The sequence below is a fragment of the Hylobates moloch genome, unplaced genomic scaffold, assembly GCF_009828535.3.
Source record: "Hylobates moloch isolate HMO894 unplaced genomic scaffold, HMol_V3 SCAFFOLD_4, whole genome shotgun sequence".
Classification (NCBI taxonomy): Eukaryota; Metazoa; Chordata; class Mammalia; order Primates; family Hylobatidae; genus Hylobates; species Hylobates moloch.
The window spans coordinates 24,742,248-24,759,873 of NW_026652279.1; the positions used below are offsets into that span (position 1 = coordinate 24,742,248).

The following is a 17,626-nucleotide window of genomic DNA, read 5'->3' on the forward strand; positions in this document are numbered from 1 at the left end:
CTCTCAATTACATATTTAAAACTATTTTGGATGTAAATATTTCAATGTATTGAGAGAAAGAACATGTTGAACTGTGAGTCCTGGTTCTATATTATATTGCCAACATCGTCACTTATCTTTGTTTCTTCATTGTAAAATAATATGATTTGGGTCAGAAATCCCTAAGGTTACTTCCAATTCAATAATTATATGTCTAACTCAGGTTTGAGAGTCCAAAAAGCCTTCCTAGATGAGGAGGCATTTGAGAGTCATCTCCGAGAATAGGTGAGAGGTTGAGAGAGGGGCACTGTTTGCAGTGGAAGGATAAGAAGTGATAGCAATGCTAGTGAGCTCCCAGCACTTGGCCCAGGTCTCAGCAGCCGTATTGGTATTTGAACATAAGACTGCTCATCTCCAGGAAAATGCAGCGGTAACACTGCACAATGACTGCTTAGCTGTGTATCACAATCGGCCCTATAGATCACTGGCCTTGGGTGGCATTCATTATTTTTGTTCACTCTCTACTGCTGTCCTGGTTAGGGTAGGCATGAGGATACATATTGCAAATCTCTACCTACCCCATCCTCAAACTTTGCAATAATCCAGAAAAGGCACAATAATTCTAATAGCCTAACAGGTAATATTATTTATGAAGGCTCTGTTAAAAAAAGGAGATAACTTGACTGCTACAGCTTAAAATGCATGGGCTTTGGGATAGCTGTATTCATCATTTAATATTGAGTTTTCCTGATAAATTAAATTGCCCAAGAAAATGATCATATACATGAGATTTCACTGTAATAGACAGTAGTATATAACCAAAGCAAAGAGGTAGGTAGAGTTGTATATTAGTCAGCTCAGGCTGACATAGCAAAATATCACAGACTGGATGGCTTAAACAGTAGGCATTTTTTTTCTTACACTTTTGGAGGCTGGAAGCTCAAAATGAGGATGCCAGCAGGGTTGGTTTCTTCTGGTGAGGACTCTCCTCCTGGCTTGCAAATAGCTGCCTTCTCACTGTGTCCTCACATGACCTTTCCCCAGTGCAGAAAGAGAGAGCATTCTGGTATCTCCTCCTTTTCTTATATGGACACCAGCCATATTGGATCAGGGGCCTACCCTTTTGACCCCATTTATCCCCTTATAGGCTCTATGTTCAAATATACTTGCATTGGGGGTTAGGGATGCCTCATACAAATGGTATGGGGACAACTTCATCCATAGCAATTTGATACAAAGCTTTAAGCACTGCCTTATGCTAAGTATCATATGCACCAGGTAGCCAGAGCTTGCCATCTAAAATCTAACACAGTATCTTAAAAGCAAGCACAATTCTGAACATATAACCAAGTTTCTTAATTTTGTTTCAAAGATAAGAAACTTGTTTTACATTACAAGGTTTTTTAAATCTCTCAGCCTAGTACATTTAAAAATAGATTTGAAACCCAGGAAATTAGCACCTTCGATTTATTCCCAGAACAGATAGCTAATAAGTAGGGAAAATTAAAATTTTTCAGCCAGCTTGCTTTCGTGTTTTGTAACACATACCACTTTGGCTTTGGAGTAGTTTAATTTGAATTAATCACTAGGCTCTCTTCAGAGTTGGAAACGAGGTGGTATTTAAAGCAAGTTACATTGTTAGTAAAATCCGACACCTAAAATTTAGCCTGAGGCTCTCAGCCATACATAAGTTTGATACTCTGCATATATTTTTTATTAAAACTTCAGATGACAAGAATGATTTCCCAGCTCAAGGTTAAATAATTTGGGCTGGGGATGGTGGTGGTGGTTGGGTACTCATGAAAGAAGGCCCCCTTAGGAGACAGACTACAGGATAGAAGAAGAATTTCTACCCATTCTATTAAGCTAAGGAATCTTCCCTGAGTTATCTGATTAGACGCAAACAAGCATGACAAAAGAATCATCCCAGCTGTCACAGTATTTTCAACACCTGGCAACAATGTTGTGCAAATGTACAAATGACTGTGATTGTCAATTCAGGTGTCAGTGGTGACCGGTATCTGTTGAGCTCAACCCCTACATTGCCATCCCTGCCAGACGCACCTCTTCCTTGGTCAGAGGAAAGATAACAAGGGGAAAGGGACTGCTACTACCCCAGAAGGTTTTCTCTCACTTGGGCTTTTGGAAATCACTTGCAATGGGGAAGACAGGTTTGGCTTGTCCAGAGGACCCATTAGAAGGTGACATCATCCTGCCTCTGTTTCCCATGAGAGCATTTAACGTTATCAGCAAAGCCAAGTAATCTCTTTATCAGAGGAAAGCATGACACTGTCTCAAAAACAGTTAAGCATGTGACACACTTCCCTAGATCATGGACAAATAGATTTGGCAGAAAACAGTTGACCCCCAGGAAGTATGTACAAAATGAGCATTAGTCAGCATTCAGAGGCATTTGGTGGATGTTACATAGTTTAAATTCGTGTCTGGTAATCTGCATTGCTGTTAAGTGTTAAGCCCAATGAATATAGGATGAATTTTTTGAATGATGATGTGACCTTTTTAAAAGTGCCAACTATAATTATCACTGTAACCCTCGGATGTTAACAAAAGAAAATTACTGTGAAGCCATCACTTCAGTCCTCTCTGGATCTGTATTCTGATTCCTAGCAGACTGCTTGCCAAACACTCTGGCCGCAGGGTCAGAGAACATTTGTCATTTCAGCTGTGGGGACCAGACAGCAGTTGTACAATCACCCTTCCAGTGACACTGCTGCTCCAGACCACCAGTGGGCAGTCAGCCAGCTGGGCTCTTTGTACTTTATCTCTATGCCCTGCAGTTTCACTTTAAGGGAAGCCTGTTTCTGCTGCAAATCTTTGTAAAAGATAAAGATTCCAACAGAGGGACACTTGGTGCCTCAGGTAGAAGTAGCCTGGCAGTGGGGAGTATTCAGGAGCTGCACAGAAGGATGTTTATTTCAACAGAGACCACCACAGGGAAATGGAAGCCATGGTGGACTCTAAGGCCCCTAGAGATCCTTGAGATGTTAAGGATGTTACTTACTTTATTTTTCCTCCTTTATCCCATTCACTCATTCATTCAGTAGATTCTTTTCTAGGTTCTGGAACCATGCTGTTTAAGGAAGCAGTGAAGAGATACCTGCCTTCATGAAGCTTTAAGTATAATGGTGGAAGTGGTAGAATAAAAAAGACTTTTTCAACTTTTGCACTATTGACATTTTGCTCCAGATAATTCATGGGAGGGAAGGAGAACCGTCCTGTGCATTGTAGGATATATAACAACATCCCAGGTCTTTACCCACTAGATGCTGGTAGCACCCCCGTTTCCCGGGTGTGACAACTAAAAATGCCTCCAGGCTTTGCCAAATGTTCCTCAGGGTGAGAATAGGGTCAAAATTACCCTGGGTTGAGCTAGGCTGTAATACAGAGAAACTAACAAACAGAATGTGTGTGTCTCTGTGTGTATCTGTAACTTATAACAAGTATCACTAGGGAAACAAGAAAATAGGTGAGAGAGAGTCAGAGAATGGAACTAATATACATTAGATGGTTAGAAATAATCTCTTTAAGGGGATGATATTTAAAAGGAGGCCTAAGGGAAGATAACGGAATATAGGAGTGTTCCAGAACAAAGAAAGGACAGTACACAGGCCCTGAAGGAGGACAGAGTTTGATCCACTCAGGACTGTAATGCAGGCCTGTGTAAGTGGAGGTGCTAGAGGCAGGTGAAGGTCCTATCATGCAGGGCCTTAGAAACTGTGATAGGGAGTGTGGATTTTATCATAAGTATCATGGGAAGGCACTGGACAATTTCAAGCAAGAAAGATACATGACTTGATTTACATTTCCCCCGTGGTATAGAGAATATATTGGCAAGAATGGAATAGAGTGGGCATGAGTAGCCATTATTATTCTTAGTCTCTTGTGTGATGGTGCTTTGCATGTTTGCATATGTACTAAGAACCCTTAGGGGAACACAAAAAGTAAAGGAATAAAGGATAATGTTGAAGAGCCCCATCAATATGGGGAAATTAACGTGCAGCAAAATCTAATCTTAAATACCATTATTTAAAAGGAAATGCTTATGATACAAAATCAAAGTGGCAAAGTGATAAGAGCCATCTGAATATTGCTTTGGGGCTGTTTTCCAATCTGTAAAATGAAGATCAAAATAGAATGTATTACACATGGATTAATGAAGACTGAGATAATTGAGTGAAGCCTTATTGTAATGATGGGAGCAAATCCCTAAAAAGGGAGTTATGAATATAGTTATTTTAATTGTTTTTATCCATAACAATAGCATAAACTTCTTAATGTAAATATCACGTTTTACTTCCTATATGTCTTCCTGAGCACTGTCATCCTACAATCTATTTCCCAGCTTGCATTTTGCAATGAAAATTTGCATTTAATTATTTTAAACATTAAAAAGAGATTTAAGTGCATCTTTAAAATGTAGTCATAAAGCAAAGAATCCCTTCAATGGAATAATTTTACTTCTTAATATAATGTATAGTGTTGATAGCCAGTTTTAAAGAACCATAAAAGAAAACACGATTATATTTTTGATAGAAACAGAATCTAAATGAAATGTGTCCGACGCAGTCATTGATCCACAAATATGGACTGATGCTTACTATGAAGAAGGTACATATTTGCTGCTGGGATGTAATGGGTATAAAACTCTAAAAATGGCCTGGGCCAGTGCAAGAGTAGAGGAGGCATATTCTTATAATCATCACAGGACGAAAATGTGAATTTGTGGCCAGGTGCTGCCAAGTGTTACTGAAGACATTTTGCTAATAATGGTAGACACTCCTAAGGCACTTATCATGTGCCAGGAACTAGTCATGATACTCATTCCATGCTCATAATGAGGTAGGTATTATTATCCTCACTTTATAGTGATGAAACTGAGGAACTGGAGAAGTTTAGTAACTTGTCCCAAAACACATAGCTAGCAAGTGATGGAGCCAGAGTTTGAAATTAGGAACTTTTTTTTCCAGAGTCTGGACCTTAATCATTAACATACACTGCTGCAAAAGAGGAAAATAGGAATGAGATGAACAAACTGGGACTGTAAGAAGCCCAGTGGGGCTGGTGTGCATAGCAGGGTATGTGTGGACAAGCAGGGCTATTTAGGAGGAGGGAAGAATTAAACTGGAATTAGGGTAGCCCTAAATACTGAAGCGCTTCTATCCTCCACTACTCCTGCAGCTTCTAATTCCAAGCCAAACTGGTTCCATTTTGTCTACTATGAACAATAGCCTATTAGAAGATAATAACAAAAATTTCCAAAGTGATCATTGATGTTCCTTCCCTGCAATGCATTACTGTTAATTTCTTTGTATGTAATGTCTGATTTGTCAACAAGACCCGTTCAAGCTGATCTTTTAATTTTTTTCTTCTTTGATTACTTCTCATTTTCATTAACTTAATTACATCCCAACAAATAGGGATTTTTCTTAATTAGCAGCATTCTAATCCTTGACCTTGGGGTGTACAAATAACAACAGACATTGTTCAGCAGTTTAAGAGGAAATATCCCAATGTGTCTTCTGTGTTATGCTTGCCTTTTGTTCACAAGATGCTTCTATTAATTTAGTATTCAAAAAGCATTGTAGATCTCATTTCATCTGGAATAAAATCTCATATGTGGAAATCCTAACACTGTGCTTAGCACATGGTATTTCGCCCAAATGTCCATTTCCTGCTTCCCTTCTTTACATGCTCAGAATTATGCTTGGATGACTTGGCTGATAAAGTAATTCAAACGTGAGTTTGAACTCAGAACAGTATAACTAATATTATCCTAGTAAAGTTAGCTAAAGCAAGTAGTTTGCCAAAACTCCTCATCTATTTACCCTGACCAACTGCTTGTTGATCAACTAAATTGTCACATATCATCTCATTCTTTTCTAACTCAATTAGGAGCCTATTTCTTGAACAAACAGCAACAAAAACATTGACAAGTGTTTTTCCCATTGCAAACTGAAAGCATATACCATTAAACACATTGTCAAATTTCCACTAAGTGTTAAATGATGGAAATCCAACTTTGCACTTTTTTTTTCCAAAAAAAAAAGATCGGGCTCGGTAGCTCACGCCTGTAACCCCAGCACTTTGGGAGGCTGAGGCGGGTGGATCACGAGATCAAGGAGATCAGGAGATCAAGACTGTCCTAGCTAACACGGTGAAACCCCATCTGTACTAAAAATACAAAAAATTAGCCGGGCGTGGTGGCGTGCACCTGTAGTCCAAGCTACTTGGGAGGCTGAGGCAGGAGAATGGCGTGAACCCAGGAGGTGGAGCTTGCAGTGAGCCGAGATTGTGCCACTGCACTCCAGCCTGGGAGACAGAGCGAGATTCTGTCTCAAAAAAAAAAAAAAGAAAAAGAAAGAAAAAGAGAAAAGAAATCCACAAATCTTTCAAGGCTATGGTACTTTGGCCAGATTTTGAATATTTTACTCACAAAAGCTAATAGAAGATATAAAGGCTTTCTCAAAGATCATCAGATAATGATACCAAAAACCTATATTCTTACATATGGACAGGTGGTATTAACCACAGGGGTACATAGATCAGCACTGCCCGATAGAATTTTCTGTAATGACGGAAATGTTCTCTGAATTGCCCCATGTAGCAGCCCTAGCCTCATATAGGTATTGAGCACTTGAAGTGAGATTGGTGGGGCTGAAGAATGAGGTACTTAATTTTAATCAATTTAAATTTAAACTTAAAACAGCAACATGTGGCTAATGGCTGCCATCTGGAACAGCACAGCTATAAATAGTTTCCTGGAATAAAAGTAAGAGGAAGAAATGAGGAACTTCTAACTTTAAGGCAATAACTACCAGAGAGTAGATGGGACTTTGAAAAATCTCAAAAAGTGCATTTGGAAGATGAACGTGGATTAAATCTCTCCTATGACTAAAGAACACTTAGGGTGAAGTCAAGCAGAACTTGAGGGATGTTCAACACTGTGTCCATTTCATTAAGAACTTTGAAGCATGGAGTTGTCAAACCAACCTAACTCCTTAATAAAATGACATATTTAATTAACTGTTCAAGATGATGCCATCATTCTTGTTTAAGATGACATTCACCATTTGTCCACTGAAAGCTATAGTCTGCTCTGCTGCCTTTGCATGTAGTCTCTTCAGTAGATAATTACTTCAGCCCTTGCTGGGAGTTGTTCCACTGATCGGAGGCCCGCAGTCCTCTATCAAACACTTCTCTGAGCCAAAGCCAAAGTGGCTGCAAATCTTTTTCTTAATTTTATTTTTTAGGGACAAGCTCTTGCTGTGTTGCCCAGGCTAGAGTGCAGTGGCACAATCATAGTTCACTGCAACCTCAAACTTGGGGACTCAAGCGATCTTCCTGCCTCACCTTCCTGAGTATCTGGGACTACAGACATATGCCACCACAAACAGCTAACTTTTTAGAATATTTTATACAGATAGGGTCTCACTATGTTGCCCAGGCTTGTCTCAGACTCCTGGCCTCAAGCAATCCTCCTGCCTCAGCCTCCAAAAGAACTGAGATTACAGGTGTGCACCATTGCAACTGGCTGTTTCAAATCTTTACAAGCTAATTTACTTTGCTTCAAAAAAGCACATCTAAATTATTAATCACTTTGAAAATATGTTATATTATCAAAACTAGCCAATTTTAGAACAGAAATTTCTTTAAAGTAGGTTTATGGTGAATTCTACCTAGAGGTTGTTCATTTTGATGCATGCTTATCTTTTGCCTAAACTGTGTCCACTAGGCTAACTTCTACTCATTCTTCAAGATTTAACTGGAGCCTCAATTTCTTTGTAATGTCTTCTCTTACCCCACTTCCCAGTTCTCAGGCTTTCCCTGAATCATTGTAAGATAATGGAGACGCAGCAATGACTGTTCTTGTTATCTTCCCCAACCGGACTAAATGAAGACAGGGCCTCTGTCCTATTTATTTTCCTGAGCATCTAATGGTGCCTGGACACACACTGTCATTGTTTGAAAAATGAGTACATATTCACTCTAAAGTTACAAGAACATTTGTTGAGAATAATTCCATGAGAACATGGTAGAAAAATTCCAAGGGTCACGTAATAAGGAGAGTTCTATTAGTCTACATCAGGAAAGTGACTTGGGAGATAGACCATGCAGGCTCCTATAAATCTTATTCAAGAATTTTTATTTTAAAAATGTAATTGATCATTGGCATTCAAGACAGAAATGTTCAGATGCTTTAGAGAATCCTCTGACCACAGGCACTTTTGTAGTATGAAATTCTTCCCCATAAAGCAAGTGGGTGTAGATGCAGAGAGAACCCTAGGGTTGTAGTGTTTTGAGTGCTGGGTAAAAGCCCAGCTCATGCCCTAACTGATCATGCCCAAAACTCTCAGTGCCCAAGATTCAATGTTGCATGGTGGCAAAATGACAAGCCCCGTCTCATGTTGCCCACCTGTCAGGGTTACTGGCAAATTATAAAAACACCAGGCATTCTGTTTACTAACATCAGTGGTTTCCACACGATGCAATTATTTCCTCAAAAAGCACACCCTGAAATGGTCTTCCCTCTTTATTATGGAAATAGCCTTTAACTTCGTGATCATGGCATGAGAATACTCCAGATGATTTGAGGCATTCTAAGTGTTTGCCCCATTTTTTAAAAGAGTAGTTTGTAGAAATGCATGGGGAGATGTTGCAATTAGGAAGAAGAAAATTTGCAGACATGTCCCCTTTATTTTTTATTTACTTATTTAATTTTAGAGACGAAGTCTCATACTGTCACCCAGGCTAGAGTGCAGTAGCACAATCATAGCTCACTATAAGCTTAAATTCCTGGGGTCAAATGATCCCCCCTTGTTGGCCTCACAAAGTGTTGGGACTTTAGACATAAGCCACCATGCTCACTTTAAACAGCATCCAAACTCCTGAAAGATGTGTATTAGAAGGTGGCTTGATCATATGTTTCCTTACAAAAGAATGAATCACATCAAGCCAGCCACTGAGTCAAAGGAACAAATGACGTTTTTGTTGTTGTCATTCAGGACGGATCACAATTCTGAGATGCCAGGCACAACCCTCTATTAAAAAATCCATCAGACACGAAGCCTTCCTAAATTTCCAGAATAAATCAATGGAAAAATAAAATTTGGTTTACAGAAATTCTCTCCAACATGGCTTTGCAGGAGCCTATCGCCTGTTAGGTCAAGAGGAGTCACATCTGTTTGAAACACGATTTGGAGCCATTTTACACAAACACACCTACCTGGGGACATGCTCATGGCAGACCACTGGCTGTAGTGACAGGTTGGTCAACCTGAACAATGGTGTTGCCCTGTCACTGAGTCATGTGAACTCGATGCAAGAATGACAGCAACAGCTAGTGCAATATTAGCAGTGAAATGCAAAGACACAGACTGGCAGGCTGTGTTTCTGGGCAGCCTCTCCCACAGGAGCCTCTTCAGCATTCTTTAGTCACAGGCAGCAGTCACAGAATCTGATCTGACAATTCTGACATCCATTTCAGCAGACTCAGTAAGCTGTGTTTGCCCACAACAGGAACGGCAGTGTCCAGGTACTGAGTATTCCCTTGAGCAAAGTTCTATAATTTCTATAATTTCTCTCTGGCATATCCAAGAGAATTGAGACACCAGATAAGAATCCAGGAGAAAGAAAATCTTCCTGGGTTATGAGTTCAACAGTTACCTACTTCTTCCTCATTTATTTCCACACTTCCTTTAATAGGCCCACAGTGTTTGAGGGGAGGGTAAGGTCAAGTTCCAGAATCATAAATTAATCTTTGCAAAGATTAATCTGTCTTTGAAATGTCCTGGGAATGCATCCAATGATGAAAGTAGAAGCTCCATAACATATAAGGACTGCATCATTATAAAACAGAATACCCACTATTCAATTTTACTCCGTAATTTACAGTTTGCAATGCATTTTGACATCAATTAATTTACTTGATACTCAAAATAACTCTGTAAGGAAGACATCAGTATCCCCTTTTGTGAAAAAGGAAGCTAAATCATTGACTGTAAAAGATTGCTCAAGATCCAGTTTGATGATAATAAAAGTGGGATGCCCACTAAGGTCTCCACACTCCTACTGTCAGTCACACCCACTCACCCTAATACAACAACGCCTTCCTGTAAGATCATCTCTTTTGTTTCTGAATGAAAAATGTATCTAGTGTTTGGATATGTCCATATTTTTTCTGAAATTGGCATGCTGTTGCCATGAGTTTGGGCTGTTGCCATAATCCAAATGGAAGGCCATTTCAGGGTATGCTCTTAGAAGAAACATTTGCATTGCCCTGAAGAGTTTTAAAGATGGTCATAATATCAACAGGGATCAAAGCACAAGGAAGACAATGTGGAAACAAAGACACCACTATTGTGTGCTCCCTGCATTAGTTGTATCTAAAGGCTAAGTCAAGGCTTGGAAGTCAAGAGAAATCAAGGGGAAGAGAGAGCTAATGATTTGGCAGAATATCCCAAAAGCTTTCAGTCTCAGCTTCTCAGCTTTGTCAGCTGTTGAATGTGTCCAAAATGTGCTTGTCTTCCCAGGTTTTCCTCTAATTTGGGATGTCCAACACCCTGACATAGACCTGTTATTATTTTCCATTGAATTTCCTAATTTGCTGACCCCCTCTTGACAGCCAAACTTAAAACCTTCCACCTCTGTCTCCCTCACTTCCAACATCCAGACAACTCCAAGACAACCCTACATGGTGTGTATTAAATGTGTTACATCTCCCCATTTCTCCACTATCATTCAATATGTCCAGCACCAATTTTGCTTCTTTAGAAACTCCAGCACCTCTCTAGAGTTTAATACATTTCTGTCACTCCCCTCTCTCTCTGTGAGTATCTGTGGACACAGTGTGGCCAGACCCACCTTGCCCAAACACAGCTGCAACCACACTTCTCCCTTACCCAAAAACATTTACTGGCTCCCATTTACCGGCTCCCATTTACCTGATGATCTAAGTGTAATTCCCCAAGCTGCCCTTCCATCTCTCCCATTGATATATTGCAAGTATTTCCTTTCACAACTGCCCTGAAAGTGCAAGGCTTACAGAGTTATTGACCCTTCAGTGAACACTGTCTAGTTTGTTTTCTTTCTTCCCATAGATCTGTTCTTTATTAAGTGTTATTCACTCTTCAAGGCCTATTTTAATATTATCACTTATTTAAGTCTTCAGAACTTTCCCTAAAATTTCTCCTTCCTTTAAACTCCTACTACCTTTTTAAATTAGTGATGTATGATTATGATGTAAATTAGTGATATGTAGCATCACTAATGAAAAATACATGTAATATATGTATGCAGTACACATATATTTTATTTTTATATATGTCATAAAGCAGTGAAATGTACAAGTCTTAAATGTGTTTGGGATACATTTTGACAAATGTGTACACTTATGTAACTGTTGCCCGTAACAAGATATAGATTTCCATCACTCAGAAAGTTTTTTATGTCACTTTCTAGTCAGGACCCATCTTCAGATAACCATTATTCCGATTTGATCATCATAGATTAGTTCTGTTTGTGCTTGAACATCATATGAATGAAATCATACAGTATATACTCTTTTGTGTCTGTATAATTATACTCAATTTATTTTTTGAGATTCAATCTTGTCATAATATATATATATATATATATACAGCCCTGTACTCCTGAAATGCTTTGTTTCCACATTTTATAAGGCATCCTTGCCTAACAAATGACCTCTTTTGGGCAAGGTTCCACACCAATTTATCTTCCTGTCCCCCACAATGCGCTACACAGGGTTTTACATATAGTTGATGACCAACGTATCTTGGGCAAATGATCAATTTCATTCTTAGCTCACTAGATGACTTCAGCTAAAAAGATCACATGGAAGCAAGATAGCATGATCTGTGTAAAACTACATGCTACTCGGACAGATGTTCTGTAGCAGTGAGGGTTTATTGAGCAAGTGAAGAGAAAGACAGTGCAATATCTGTGGCACTTTACATTCTGTGAGAATTAATAGCAAAGGCTCAGTGCCTTGTGTGATGAAATTCTGCATTTTGACATGCCACATGCCTGGAATTGGTTACCATGCTCTGAATTCTGTGGATTTTATAAGCACAAATTTTAAACTAAAATGTCAAAAATTCTACTTGTTCTCCAATAATAATGGAATGTGATCCATGCTGAAAATTTAAAATCTGAATGGTGCCAGTCAAGCATATAGAAGGAAAATATATTCCATTTTCTCTTTGAGTTTGTGTGTAAAGAGAATCTAAGTCTGAGAAATACTATTTATAGCAATAGCTATAGCCTGGTACTTTAAGCTTGTAAAGTCTTAGAACTGAGTGGCAATCTAATGGGACTTGGAAAACTATAAAAGTTATGAAAATGATGTGAAGCTTTCTGGAGTGATATCATCTGCATTTTTGGGTAAAGGACAAATTGCTTTGTCTCCTAACTGAAGTCAAGACTATATAATGCAATGTCAAGACCTCTGACTTTCAACTAAGCCATGACAATGACTAACCACTAGATATGTCTGCCTCTGACAGCTATTTTGTCCATTCACAAATCACTCAGTAGAGGAGTCATAATTATAGAGCAACTGTTAAAGAGTAAAGTTTTAGAGCCCCGGAAGTTTCCACTTTATCTCTCTGGTGATTATTGTTAAGATGGTTGTTGACTCAATCTAAACTGAATAAATTAATCATTAACCAATTTAGTCAGTGAAAGGAAAAATTTCCTAGTGATTGTTTGCAAATGAAGCAGTAAACTCAGTTTCTTCCTACTTCTTCCAAAAACTCTGACTCCAGAAATCTCTAGAACTTTTTACTTCTGGAATGTTACTTTCTGACCCTCTGCCATTTTAGTAATAAGTCATCTGAAATTTAATTTTGAGACCAATTATCTGCTGGAACTAAAAGGAAAAGATAAAATAGGAATTACAGACAGAAAGAAGAACTGACAATATATTATTCAAATGTGTCCTGGGTTTAATCCAAATTCATATTATATAACAAACTAAGAAGCAGGTGAAGAATAAAACCATGGAATATTTAGAAGCACTTGTAGCTGAATATTATCTGATCTTGCTATAGAGAAGGACTTTCTAGGGCAGTGGTTTTTAACCCTGGTGGCACAATAGCATCACTTTGGGAACATTTGAAAATCTTGATACCCATGTAGGACACCAAATTAATCAAATTGGGATGTCCAGGGGAGGAGAGAATGGGGAGAATCCAAGCATCAATGGTTTTCAAAGCTCCCAGATGATTCCAATGTACAGCCAAGGCTAATAATTATTGATCTTAAAAGCAAAAGAAGAGATAATAAAGAAAATAATGCCCAATGATGTGACTACACAACAACATGAAATTCTGATAAACATTACAAACAAAACAAAAACAGGGACAATACTGGAAATACATACAAAAGACAAGGACTTAATGTCTAATACATAAGAAATACTTATAAATTCTTAAGATCACATTTTCTACATTGTCATTTTGTTTTGTTTTGGTATTTTCTATGAGCTCACACTCTCCTACCATGTTTACTTTGAAATCAAGATGGGGAAAACAGTCATTAAAAAAAAATAAACATATTCCAGACAGTTCAGTGTGTACATCCATCGTACCACCTATTTCCTACTGCGTAGCTTTTCTGCATCTAAAAGTCCTTATAAAATAAGGCTATGTACCAAAATAACCACATCTAGTGAACTGTTAACAAGGAACTTAACCCAAGGCTTGCTTTTCTGACTTTAGTGTACATAGAAATTATCTGGGAGTCTTGGTAAATGTACATTTTTGCCTAGGAATCTACGTTCCTAGCAGACTTCCAGGAGCTACCAACATACCTTGTCCTGGGACTACATTTTGAGTAGCAAATACTTAGTCAAGTTTCAAAACTTTAGAAAGGGGTAGAGTTTGTATTTGCCTTTGATTTTCCTAAGAACCTCAAAAAAAAAGTGGTAGAGGGAGAGGTAAGACATAATTTAGACATGCATATTGTGCACTCTCATAGACAAAATATTTCAACTATCCTCAATCTCATACAAACAAATGAAATATTGATGGTTAAAATCTGGTGTTTTGGGTGGGTTCCTGCTTTCGTCATGCATTGTCTAGAAAATGAAATACTTAAATTGCTTTTGTAAAAGACATTTGGTCATGTAAGTCTAAATACAGTGGCCACCAGGAAAGAAATGAGATCATAGGACTGTATTAACCATGCAAGTTCCATGCATGCTCTAAATAAGGCTGTGCTTACCAATGTAAGTTAAGTATCAAAGTACTTTTGGGGTAATCCAGGCCGACAGCTCAGTCTCACTTGAATTTATTAGTTGGAGAACTCAATTAAACAATCACGTCTTAGCTGGCATGTTGATCCTCATAGCCAAACATAATGCAAATCACAAGGTAGACATTCAGTAAATATTTGATGAATAAATGAGAAAAATCTGTTTCTCATGTATGAGAACATGAAAATAAATGAGCACATGGTATGCACTCATTTTATAGATCATGAATGCATCTATGGTCCCTAACAATTATTATCCACAAGCAGAGAACACAGAACTCTGTAAGTGCCCAAATACTTGATGATTCAGTACTGAGACAGGCTAGTTTAGTAAGAGAATCAAGGAGATTCCCAAGTCTCCTGAGTCCTTAGGATGGGGCTTCTTGCAGTTTGTCACAGACTGCAAGGATTTTAATCACATGACGTCCTGGGTGATTGTTCAACATGCAGATCCCTATACCTCATACTTGGGATTTCAGCATCCAATTCAAGTCATTCTCTTTGAGAGCCACTGTCAGAGACAGAAGCCTGGTACCAGAGCTCTGGCTTCAATTTCTCCTTCTGCCATTTATTGGCTACATGATCTTAAGCATATTTCTTACACTTTCTGAGAATTGGTTGCAACTTCAGTATCCACAAGGGCTAGGCAGGGAGCCCAATGAAAAACAAACAAACAAACAAACAAAAAGAACAAAACAGGGCACTAATGGGTGATAGGGCACAGTGGGATTCTGGAAAACTGAAGTACTCATGCCCTGCTTTAAAAGAGTCATTCCTCTAAAATAAAGGTGGCCAGGCCTTGAGAATTTTAAAGAGAAGTTGGAAATCCAGAGTTTTACATAAAAAGTTGAGACTTTAAAATGCTAGTCATTTATCCACAATTTTTAAAACACTATGCATATTGTTGTATAGGTCAGAAGCTGTCCACTGGCCAACAGATTAGGGACTCTATCTTAAATCTTTGCTTTTTATTTCTTTTAACTTTCAAATGAGGCTAATAACACCTACCATAAGGATTGTGTGGCAGGGGTCAGAGACAATGTCAGTAAAAAGCACTTTATAAATCATCAAGCATCCAAATAAGAGGTTATTAATATCATTATCATCATCAGAATTATTGTCCCACAGTGCCTAAGTGTTTTACATGTGGAGGAGGAGAGAAAGGAGGATATTTCTTTCTAAAACCCATTTACCCATTCACAGTAGAAGCAGTATGTTCTTTCATTTAACATGTCTTTTGTATATCAGATATGAATAATGGTTATCTAAGGGGCTGGGCCATTCCATGGTCTTGCTTTTCTACATGTGGTTTTGAAGAGAAAATAATCAGATTGTGTATGTATGTGTGTGCACCATATATATATATATATACACACACACACACACACACACACCATATATAAAATATGTACAAATTTTATATATACATATATATATTTACCTTGTCATTTATCCACAATTTTTAAAACACTGTGCATATTGTTGTGTGTGTGTGTATATATATGTCTGTACATATATATGTCTGTACATATATATGTCTGTACATATATATATATGGCATGATTTAAAGTGTGTGATTAACAAGATGCCAAAAGAACACAAAAAAGAATGGAGAGGAAGGTGTGGACGTGCATAAACATATTTCTGCAACCACAGACCTTCTGATAATATAATTTGCAGAAACAGTTAGTTTTAACAGCACAGGCCTAATTCCTCAGTTATCTCCTGGTTGCCATTTGATGTATATTATGTTAGAGAGTAACATGATTTTTCTTTGTTCTGTCAAGTTACTTAAATAATTCAATTCCCTCCCAGATAAGTTCTTAGAATATTAAAAGATGCGGAAACTGAGGAAAAAGTGTTATTCCTCAATCTTTATTCCTCACCATGCTGAAGACTGTAACATGGTATCTCACTTCTCAGTCTTTGAAAGGGTAGTCCTGGGAATGTTAGCTGGGGAAAATAAGAATGTGAACCATTATCCTGACAAATTACCATAGAAAATTTTTTAGCTTCAATTATCTGGATTTTTCCATATAGATTTTTAAGGCCAACTTTATCTGGAAAGTTGTCCCCAAGACTTTGATAATCTACAGTCTTAGGGACAATTATCCAGACTGTCTGGACAATCTACATAAATTCTGCATTGACTTCACTCTCCATTTCCAGGTCAGGACCAGAGCATAGAGTCCTCTGCTTGGTCCTAGTGGAGCCTCCCTGCCCATCAGCCTCCTGTCTGGTTCTCCACTGAGACTCACAGACTGCCCTTGGAGCTTCGTTGACCAGTTGACCAGGAACATCTTTCCGCAGATGCCCTTTCAGCTTGTGTGTTGAGCATGCAAACAGGAGATGGAAAAGAACTAGGTTTCCCATCCCTACCCGAAAGCTCTGGCCGTCCTGCCCATTTTCCCCAAAATGAGCCTTGCCTACCACTAGACAGGAGGAATAACTGAGACCTTGCCTCAGAAACCACTAATTACTTCCCTGTACCTCACATTTTCCTAAACTGAGGTTGATGGATCAAAGAGACCATGGAAAGCAAACTTCAAAGAAGCTGAATTTTCTACTGTCAATTGGCTGGGCACAGTGGCTCACACCTGTAATCCCAGCACTTTGGGAGGCCGAGGCGGGCAGATCACAAGGTCAGGAGATTGAGACCATCCTGGCCAACATGGTGAAACCCCGTCACTACTAAAAATACAAAAATTAGCTGGGTGTGGTGGTGCATGCCCGTAATTCTGGCTACTCGGGAGGCTAAGGCATGAGAATCACTTGAACCCAGGAGGCAGAGGTTGCAGTGAGCCGAGGTCACCCCACTGCACTCCAGCCTGGGTGACAGAGCAAGACTCCATCTCAAAAAAAAAAAGAAAAGAAAAGAAAAGAAAAAAGCCTACATTCCCTATCTCCCTAGACCCACCAAACCTAATTGACAAGCTAATCTCTCTGAGCCACAGAGTCATAAGACAGAAAATCTTAACTTGGCTCCTGGAGTGCAGTGTTGGAAGCAGCAGTGTGGTTCTGTGTGCTACTGGGAGAAAGTGTTGAAAATAAGCTCTTGTGGACCTGTTTATGACTGAGCTATCAGCCTTTGCATTTAGCCCCCACAGGTGGTCATCTTCCCCAATCTGACCCCAATTTTCCTTTCCATGTCCAAAGTCTCCTGGGAGTACACTGAGACAGAATTTATCACACCCAGTCCTTGCATAAATAAGCTATTTTATTTTGTCATTACTTGGGGAGCATCTGTTTGGTTGTTTTAATCAGAAGGACTTTTTGCTAAGCCCTCAGTAACAAGTTTAAAGATCTATCAGAGTATTACATCTCTTCATTTCTCTTTCTCTTGATTTTGAACTTA

General features: G+C 38.7%; 1 protein-coding gene and 1 long non-coding RNA gene across 6 annotated transcripts in view; one reads left to right on the top strand and one right to left on the bottom strand.

Moving 5' to 3' along the window:
• Positions 1-17,626, top strand: part of GRM7 (glutamate metabotropic receptor 7) — an 890,122-nt gene that overhangs the window by 777,313 nt on the left and 95,183 nt on the right. Inside the window, exon 9 of one of the 5 annotated variants that reach the window (XM_032149560.2) lies at positions 16,441-16,495. The exons of the other annotated variants lie outside the window; for them this stretch is intronic. Coding sequence (XP_032005451.1) covers positions 16,441-16,458 — 18 coding nt within the window. The 3' untranslated portion in view covers positions 16,459-16,495. Of the gene's footprint in view, positions 1-16,440; positions 16,496-17,626 lie in introns of those variants that run through there. 5 annotated transcript variants of the gene reach the window in all.
• Positions 1-17,626, bottom strand: part of LOC131383216 (uncharacterized) — a 273,602-nt gene that overhangs the window by 18,337 nt on the left and 237,639 nt on the right. The gene's annotated exons all lie outside the window — the stretch shown is intronic.